This window comes from Notothenia rossii (genome assembly GCF_949606895.1).
Source record: "Notothenia rossii genome assembly, chromosome: 5".
NCBI classification, from domain to species: Eukaryota; Metazoa; Chordata; class Actinopteri; order Perciformes; family Nototheniidae; genus Notothenia; species Notothenia rossii.
In genome coordinates, this window is record NC_136903.1 from 22105807 (window position 1) to 22115986 (window position 10180).

Sequence of the window (10180 nt, forward strand, 5' to 3'; positions counted from 1 at the left end):
TCTGGTCTCAACCCGTAAATTGTTTCCATTGCTTTAAGTGGAAACTGAAGGCAGGTTTCAACTCTGGGGCCACAAACAAAAATTCATTCTTGGAATTAAAACGAATGATTTAATAATACATATTGACAAAATAAATGGTAATTTCTCACTTCCCCAAACTAATTTCACATAAGCCCTACTAATTAGTTCAATAAAGTGATTGATTATGGCAAATACCTATTTATTCGGTCTTAATTAGTCTCAAATCTTTTGAAAGCTTTATCCAGGAAGTTTTTCAGAAAACACTGTCCCAGGGACAACATACTTCCATCCAGTCATTTGTAGTATTGAAAACTGCAAGTATCACTATACAAGAACAGTTTGATGATCTGACAGCAGTCTCACTCAGGCAGATACGGGTGTAACTCATTGCTCAAAAGCATATAAGTAGTCACAGAAGCTCTAAGTGAGTGTTTGTGATTTCTAGAAATGAAGTCACCAGGGCTTTTTAAACCAAAGTTTGACCAACACTTTAAAAAAACAATACAAGTAGAACACACAATTCTGTTATATTTGTACACCCCTCAGTAACAGAGAAATTGATCTGAGACTGGAGTGTATATTGATGTTACCTTTTCTCCTGGAACAAAGAAAAACTCAAAAAGCATCTGTGGTTGTTTTTTTAACATGTGTTATATTTGGTTATCTTTCATAATAGTTAGGGAAAGTTAGGTATTTTTTTAGCCATATCGTGAAATAATTTATTACCAATAGCTTTTTTTACCATATGTTCCTATAGGTGTCTAGTAACACCTCCCGATTTATCCACAGCCAAATCCTCTGGGAATTGCCTTGAGAGCCAATCAAAGTTAGGGTGCCCATAGGGCGTGGGTAAAAATAGTGAAAAAAATGTTTCTACCAAAAGTGACTTTTGAGATGTCTAACTAGGGGTTTTTAGGGGTGCTGAATCTGTCCCAGTCATTGGTTTTGAGTAAAAATGACTCCAACTCCATAAACAATCCATAAAAAGTGGTTTTATTGAACAATTGCAAATCAAAACTAGCGTTATTAGTTGACATTTTAACAAACCTCATCAAACTCCCCTGCATCTCCCTCACTATTATTATCATCTGGCTGGTTGATGTTCTGGCAAGAGTTACCATGACAGTTCCCACAAGCAGAAATACATTTGACTCCTTGCTTTTTACAGCAGCACCTGAGAGTGCCACAGTCACCTGCGCAGTTGCAGCAGACTAACTTCAGAAGGTAATCTGGTGCCATGGGATCTGTTGTAGGGACTGGTTCATAACCATGTTTTCCTTGTTTCCATCCATACTCAAGGACATCCAAAGATGGACTTTGTAGCATTAGCCAATCTCTGGTCTGGAGATATGCCCGCAGTGAGTGCTGTGCTGCAGCTCCTGTAGTTGGAGGCAGTTTCTCAGGCTTGATGCTCCCAGCTGCCGCCCGCTTGCTGAAGATATCAAATCTTAAATCTTCCAAATCTCCAGATGGATTACCACGGAATATGTTCTTGAACAGTTCGCAGCCAGCTTCGATGATGTCACTTTTCTTGGCTCTGATGTCACAGAACACATCCATGGCCCGCTCTTATTTGTCAGTCTGGCAGAGCTTGCTGAGCAACGTTGGTTTGCTAAACCCAGAAATTGCTGATACAGTATCACAGCCAGAGAAGCTATGTAGGAATATAAGGTATTTACGGTACCTCTCCGGGAGTGCCTCTCGAATCTTTCTGACATCATAAGATGTATCTTTAGCTGTCGTGAGGAAGACCGGGTGGTTTGCCCTATGATGGACCAGCATAACCAGGACGTCTGTGTCCTCAGCCCTCACCTCAACAGAAGACTCTATTGCCTCATTTAGTGCTGCAGACACGATGGAGGTGTCAGCATCATCAGAGCATAGTTGAACACTGATCCTAGCTCTTTGGAAGGTCTCAGCAAGGAGCAGAATGAGCTGAGCCTTGTTGTTCTTGTTGTCAAGAAACCTTTCCCGCGGAATGATGTTTTTTAAGTCTGGACGAATCTGAATGTCACAGCATGCATTCTTGGTTCGTCTCAGGTGGTCATGGTCCTTGGTGGAGCTACCATATCCATCAAAGACCACAGTGATCCGGACGTGCTGGCTACCCATGGACATCACAAACCGGAGGTAGCTCTCAGTGATGTCCTTCCACGTGAGGTTAGCCTCCCATTTGACGCTGTGCAGGAGCCAACCGCCATCAACCACCAGGCTTGTGCAGGTTAGTTTTTCAACAGGCTCCACAAAAGCCTTCAGGAACTTTGCTAGGGCAGCCTTGTCTGGCTTTCGCAACTTCTGATTCTTGTCAAATAGAGACATTGGTGTTGGCGTCAACTCAAAGCGCAAAGCTTCTTTGGTCTTGACTTCACGCTCACTAATGATGATGAGGCGGTTGAAGAGCTTGAGTGAGTCAGTGATTAGCTTCTCTCCATTGATTTTAGGAGCAGATCTGAGGCTTGCCAATGACTTGACCTTGTGCTTGGTTTCCATTGCATCCAGAACAGTTTTCCCATCCATCTTGGCCTGTATGGCTCTGCCAACCTCCTCTGCCTGATCAGCATTGACTGAGTCCCCAGGAGTGCTGCTGAACCCCGTCGAGAAAGATACCAGGGTCTTACTGTCCCGTATGGAATCAAAGGGGTTGACTTCCTCCAACCATCCAACTATGGCATTAACAGAGTCATTGTCTTTCTCCATCTGGGCTTTTGTGATGTCTGTGTGGATAGGTACCCTACGTTTGTTCATTACTCCTTCAAGCTCCTGGTGAATGAATGAGAAGTGGTTGAGAGTCTGAACCCAACACTTGTGAGCAGATTTGTTCCGGAACCGCCCTCTGCTTAAACCACCTGAGGATTTGGCCTCACGCATGAGTGTGGTTTCTATTGTGATGTCAGTCCATGTGCCTGACCACTCATGGTCTGAGAACCGGACTACATGGTTGCCATACACAGTAAACTTGGACAGAGTTTCCTGGAACATGGGACAGTCCTGTCGCTGCTGCATTAGTTGTACATAGAGCCTTGCTCCCTTTGCGTACTGATGGTGCCCTGCTGCTGCAAAGGTGTTCAGCATTCCAATGATGCAGCTGAGGTGACCTGTGTGGTCTGGGACACGCTCACTCCTGATAAATACCTTGATTAGATCGATTCTGCCATAGTACCAGACCCAGAGTGCAGGTGTTCTTCCAGCCTTAGACAAAGTCTTCAACCTCTCCTCCATCCTCTCCTTGAACACAGTGACTATCCTTGGTGTGTCCATGGAACCTGTTAGAGATAGACAGTTTTAATTGTATTACTACATAATGAGAAAATATAATTCGGCATACTCCGAGATAGTTTGAGACACAGATTAGGGAAAGGTCAAATTACCTCTTTTCATTTCTTTTGCAGTCCTGATGAAGTTCTCCATGTCTTCATAGTCCTGCTCGCTGAACGCAACATCTTTCAGCAAAAACTTGGTAATTGCCGCTGATGCAAGAAGGTGGAACCGGATGGCCTTAGCATAAGCCCTGCCTGAGAGAATGTGTTCTGCAGTGTTGCTGCCTGGGTAAACTAGCTGTATCAGCTCTTGCAGCCCTGAGTCTGCCATAATAACCCCAATAGAGCCCAGGAAGCTTTTCAGGAGATGAAACCCTCCTAGTCTAGTGATGATGGGCAAGTCAGACTGGAGAACTATCTGAGTTGCTTTCAGCCATATTGGCATGTCAAATGTGATGACAGCAGGAGACTGACCGCTGCGTAGGCACTCCATTAGAGTAGTGTAGATGGTTCTGTACTCGTTTGGGTCACCCTCAATGATTGGAAGAAACTCAATGAGGGACTTTTTCCTGCATTCAGTTTGATGTATGGATTTCATGAAGCCATTCCAGTTCGGATGTTCAAATGTGGCGTTGTAATTCTTGATAGCCCATCCTGCCATCCAACCAATGTCCCCTGACTTCAAAACCGGAGGGTCTTGGTGGAGATCAGCTATGGGAACCAAACGGATGTCTGCCAATCCTGCTTTGTTTTTTGGTACAAAGGACAGTATTTTCACCTCTGTTGCTTTGAGAGTTGCTACCTTTTCCTCAACTGCCATGTTCCTCCTTGGTATGGTTGTGTGAAGCTCATGTTGTCTTGTTGCTGGAGCAGGAGAAGTTACTCTGATCATGCCCATTGCATGGAATGCTGTGTTTCCTTGTAGTGAGCCAATGTTGAGATCTATATTATCACCAACACATTGATGAACAGTGCTATCGGCAGGAACAAAGAGGGCAAATGTTTGCTGATTCTCTTCATGCATTCCAGAACCACTCTCCTCTTGCTCCTCTGGCTGTTCTGCAGATAGGACTGCATCGACCTCTGCTTCCTCATGCTCCACAACATCTATACCATCTTCATCTGTGATTATGGTATCCTGGTCCATGCTACCACATCCATTTTTCACGTTCAAGTAACAATACTTGTAGTGATGGAGCTCAACATATGATTCAGAGTATCCTAAGTGATGAATACGGTCAATCAACCACTTTGATCCAAACATGTGGTCAAGCTGAATTGTAAGTCCAAGTTGGGAGGGCATAACTCCTGATCGAGGGCGGTATGCTTTCAGCAGGTTCTGTCCCCACATTGCCACCTTTTCGTCAGTTTTTACAATTGCCTTCAGCAACTGCTTGAGGCTGTCAGGAATCAGAGCAAGTTGGCTCTGTGTATTGGTCATGCTGTCTACTGAGGGATACTGCTTTGTGTCGAGTGAAACTCTTGCCAAGTCTCCACAGATCAGATGAATGGCAGTGGAAATTATGAGGTCTTTAAGTGCAGAATCATCCATGGTTTGTGAGGGGTTGATGACCTGCTGATGGTAGTCTCGGAGGATTGCCTCTGTAGTGTCTTTTAGCCACACAATGAATCTTCCTCCCTCATCTAATGTGAAACAGAGAGACTCCTCATAATGTTCCTGAAGCTTTTTTTTAAGATACATCCGTCCATATGTGAGACTTTTGTCCTCCGTGGGGTCAAGTTCTTCCATCTTCATGTGGATCTCAGCGAGACTTGTTACACCATGCTCCACTTCTTCATCCATCCATTTGCACAGTTTCTCAAACAGCAACTGCCTCTCCTCATCTGTAGGCCGTCCGACCTGTGGGGGAAAAACAACTTTTAATTGAAATGATTGGCTTCAGAACCTTGTCTACAGAGTCTGGGACTTCTGGTCTTGAAAAAAATATATTACCCCAGAGTTTGTAACTGGGTTCTCGAACTGGGACCTGCACCGAAGATGATACAGTGCCTCTTCAGCTACCAAATCTATTATTCCAGACAGGCGACCAGCAACTTCAACTCCCCAGGCATCTCCTCGTCTCACAGCTGTCTCCAACAAATTCCTTTTCAGTCTGTCCTGGAAGCGATTGTCAGGTGCACGATACAACTTCCGGGCTGTGTCTGGGTTATAGCCACATATATGATTTACTAAAGAGAGTTTTAATTTGAAAAAAAAGAAAGACCTTTCAAACTCATTCATGAGAATGTAGAAGACAGGCAACTTACTAGGGTATTTTACAAGCATTTCAACATTGATGCTCTTATTGCAGAGGATACAAACATCACGGTAGACCAGGTGTGCTGATGGGGTTTGGAATGTGGAGCTACCAGCACTTGAAGTACTTGGCCCAGACAGTACGCTGCGTCTTTTCATCCTGTCTGATCGTTGGTCTTGAGCATCTTGTCCTTTGGATGGATGAAAGACAATTTCGTGAGCTTTTATTCATGCCACAAAATGTATTGGATTGAAATGATGAGTTGAACGGAATGATTGACAGAAAGTGGCAACAACATTGACATAATGAAAAAGAAAACCTGAACGTTTCGCAATGGATACACTTCTCGAACGATGGTACAACTCGGTTCTACAATCCAAATGGTACTTCAGCTTGGGGTCATCTCCATCATTCCAGTCCTCATGTAGTCTGTTGATCAGCATTGCATCATCTACGATCTCAGAATAAGATAATAGCTGCTGATAACCTTTGTGAGTGACTTTTGAGAGTTTTTGCATTTCAGTCCCAGGACCACCACAGATGAAGCACCTCAAACCATGACAATTTGTGGTATCAACTTCCATACTGTCCTAAAAAGACAAGACAGCTCGGTGAACAATTACTTTTTCTTTTTGTTTACTAGGCAAGGCAAGGCAAAGGCAAGACTTATCAAACATATCATGCAGAATGGGTCCACACAGCCACATTAATAGATTATGTGTAACTATGAACAATAATCTCACTTTGAATCATATAGTGAGCCCACTATAAAATGACACAATTTACAACACAATTAATGTTGATCAATGACACAGAGACTATTTATAATGGTTTATTTAGCTAAGGTACTAGATTTGATATTAGCCTAATGTTAGCTAACTTAAGATGGATGCTAGCTAGCAACATTCATTTTAGGCTGTAACTAAGAGATAAAAATGATGCATGGGCCTATAAATAAATGTATAGCCAACTAAACTTTAGAAAGCAAAATTATTTACTTACCATGTCAGAAAGTAACTTTGTTGTGGGCGTGTTGGAGCAGTGGTTAGTGTCTTCGACTGGTATACGGGAGGCCTGGGTTCAATCTGCACGCTTTGAATAAAAGCAGCTGCAAAATACCTCTACCTTGATATTCTCCACGTGCAGAGAAGTAATTATACTGAGCACGTACCTAGCAGATGTCATTACTGTAGTGTCTTTTAAATTCAGAGTGGATTATTCAATGTGTAGAATACATTTTTCACCCCAAATCCATAGGTTAAATTTGACAGATCAATATTTCAGGGTTAAGGAGTCATTTTGACTCAAAACTAATGGCTGGGATAGATTCAGCACCCCTAAAAAACCATAGTTAGACATCTCAAAAGTCACTTTTGGTAGAAAAAATGTTTTCACTATTTTTACCCAGGCCCTCTGGGCACCCCAACTTTGATTGGCTCTCAAGGCGATTCCCAGAGGATTTGGCTGTGGATAAATTGGGAGATGTTACTAGACACCTATAGGGACATATGGTAAAAAAAGCTATTGGTAATAAATTATTTCACGATATGGCCAAAAAAATACCTAACTTTCCCTAACTATAATGCACTTCTCTTTTGAACAATTTTTTTTCCAGAGAACAACGGTTTGTGACCACGCACAGAAGAAAACTGTTATTCAGTTTCCCTTTAAGTTAAACAATACACAAAATGTCCCTCCTCAGATATTTAGGCCTCCAAAAAACAATAGAAAACAAAAACAAGTGTAGTACATAAATCACTACAATGCATGCTCACACCCAACCACTTTGAGATGGGCGGGAGATTTGGAAAGCAACGAGTAGCCAGCAGACAGCAGTAGTTTAACATATATTGTGCCATAAATGCAAATACATGTATTTCTGTTTGAAGTGAAATGTCAGGTAAAATGAGAGTGAGGCATGCTTAGCTTTTATAAAATAAACTAATTATTTGGGATGTTGGAAATGCAATTTTGCTATCAGGACACGTCAAACTGCTTACACGCACTTTAATGGTGAGTTTGATACGTTGTTGACTCACATCTTGTATAATTTGTTAGGGATATGCAAAACTGGGACACTCTCACCAGAAAAGGCGTGTGTGTGTGTGCGTGTGTGTGTGTGTGTGTGTTTGTGTGTGTGTGTTGTGTGTGTGTGTGTGTGTGTGTGTGTGTGTGTGTGTGTGTGTGTGTGTGTGTGTGTGTGTGTGTGTGTGTGTGTGTGTGTGTGTGTGTGGTGTGTGTGGTGTGTGTGTTCTTGACTGACATGCTGAAATATAGCTGCGAAGCAAGTTCCTATCAACAAACTGTATCTATTCTGACATGGAGATAAAGTATTGCATCTTGAATCTAAAAAAGCTCTTCACCTGAGTGAAACACTCGGCTGATGGATGTGGCCGATTGTCTCCTTCATGCTCATCTCCTTTTTCTGAGACCAACTAAAAATGAACTTCAAAAATATGGTCTATTTATGCCGAAACTGCAATTGTCAGACAGGCGTATGGTACCCCAGTTGAACCCATGCCGTATATCTAAAACATTCTGGTGCTTTTCTGCAACGTACAGCATTATCGTAATCATAATTCTGTCAGAAGAAGGGATGAACTGAACTATGAACTGTCAATCAATGTTGACAGTGTCATTGGTTCCCTTTTTAAAAGTGTATATATTTCAATTTTACATGTCCAGTATGGTGATATCAAGTGGTTGATTTATTATGACAATTTTTGCCATTAGTTCAGACCATTTTCCAACACTTAAAGTATCGACAAAGCCATTGTCACGAAAAGCCACTGTGACTCCTCTTGTATAATGTTACTCTACACAGAGCATATTATCTCTGCCACTATTGTTTTGTGGCCACTATCTGTTCTAGCTCGTCCGCTAATTCCCATTCCTGTGCAATTTCAAGAAATGAATGCATGGTTCAGTAAAATGCCTTTAATCCGAAAACCCTAGGGTTAAACCCTAACCCTAACCCTAACATGTCACCCATTGAGCATGTTTGGGATGCTCTGGATCGACGTATACGACAGCATGTTCCAGTTCCTGCCAATATCCAGCAACTTCGCACAGCCATTGAAGAGGAGTGGACCAACATTCCACAGGCCACAATCAACAACCTGATCAACTCAATGCGAAGGAGATGGGTGACATGTTAGGGTTAGGGTTAGGGTTTAACCCTAGGGTTTTCGGACCCCCTCAGACCCCCCCAATAAAGCAAAACTGCACGTTTCAGAGTGGCCTTTTATTGTGGCCAGCCTAAGGCACACCTGTGCAATAATCATGCTGTCTAATTAGCATCTTGATATGCCACACCTGTGAGGTGGGATGGATTATCTCGGTAAAGGAGAAGTGCTCACTATCACAGATTTTTTCAGATTTGTGAACAATATTTGAGAGAAATTGTTATTTTGTGTATATAGAAAATGTTTTAGATCTTTGAGTTCATCTCATGAAAAATGGGAGCAAAAACAAAAGTGTTGCATTTATTTTTTTGTTCAGTGTATGTAAGTAGCCTCATTCTGCTCAATGACAGTAGACTGAGCGTCGCTGTCCTATGACCATTCAAACTGACATAGTGACACAATGGAGAGACAGTCATTTAATAAAACATCTCTTATTTAAGATCAGTACATTCCTATAGATATTCAGTGATCTGTGTAGCTGTCACCATGCCATCATAATGCACCAATCAGGTCCTTAAAGGGAGGGAATCCTCATGACACTCATTTCAATTTTTTTTATCATCCGATAAAACAGACCAGTCTCTGCCAGTCTTTTTTTTTTTTTTTTAATCCGATGACGTTATCATTGATTTTAAGCTGATTAATTACCGAAATAACATCAACCCTGTGGGCGGCGCCATTTTGACGAGTCACATGACTTCTTTTACCGGAAGTGACGTGAACTATGCGTTTGGTGTCGAGGACAAATTGACGTATGTGCTTTGTTCATGTTGTTTACTCTAGTTACTCTCACAATTCTATTGAAATATCATTGTATCGCAAAACATTGCCACAATTCGGATAGGAACAATCCACGGAATGCTCCGTGTGCACGTGCACGTGTGCTCCGTGAATGCTCCGGAATGCTGTCTTTATTTGATTGATTAACTACTATGGAATGTATACTACATTGTACCATTATTATGTTAGGCAAGGCTGCCAACACTCACGCATTGAGCTTGAGAGTCACGCAATTAACCCATATCTCACGCACTCACGCCACACTTGCCTTTCCTCACGCTAAGTTTTCGTCCAAAACAAATGTATATTAATATAAAAATAAAGTGAAGGAACAGCAAACCGAGCGGTCTACGAAATGAGATGGTCTTCTGGCTTAGTTCAGTAAAGTTGGAACGATATTGGAAGATTCTGATTTCAAGGATCAATAACTCATGAAAACGTTATTCAGACACAAATGACGTCTCCTAAGTACCGTGGTAAGGTTGACAACGAACTACAATCACATTTTGATCAAAAAAAGCCAATACGCGCCGTCCTCCGAGCTGGGCACATTACATTGGTCTCTATCCGCAGCCGGAGAAGAAACGAGTGCTCAGGGACCGTCTGCAAAGTGCAACTCCGAAAAAAGAGAATACAATAATATTCAATCACTATTATACAGCTTATTACTACCAAACTC

General features: G+C 42.1%; 1 protein-coding gene across 3 annotated transcripts; it reads right to left on the reverse strand.

Moving 5' to 3' along the window:
• Positions 1-993: 993 nt before the first annotated feature.
• On the reverse strand, positions 994-7113 carry LOC307039043 (uncharacterized protein). 3 transcript variants are annotated; one of them, XM_079680808.1, is made up of 5 exons: positions 5856-7113; positions 5547-5726; positions 5233-5441; positions 3390-5139; positions 994-3284 (listed from the first exon to the last, which is right to left on the reverse strand). In XM_079680808.1, exons 1-5 carry the CDS (start codon positions 6118-6120, stop codon positions 1591-1593), a joined length of 4098 nt encoding a protein of 1365 aa, XP_079536934.1. In that variant the 5' UTR covers positions 6121-7113; the 3' UTR covers positions 994-1590. The 3 variants fall into 3 exon arrangements, with proteins under 3 accessions (XP_079536934.1, XP_079536933.1, XP_079536932.1); XM_079680807.1 differs by having other exon boundaries at positions 5233-5468; XM_079680806.1 differs by having other exon boundaries at positions 5233-5726.
• Positions 7114-10180: the final 3067 nt, after the last annotated feature.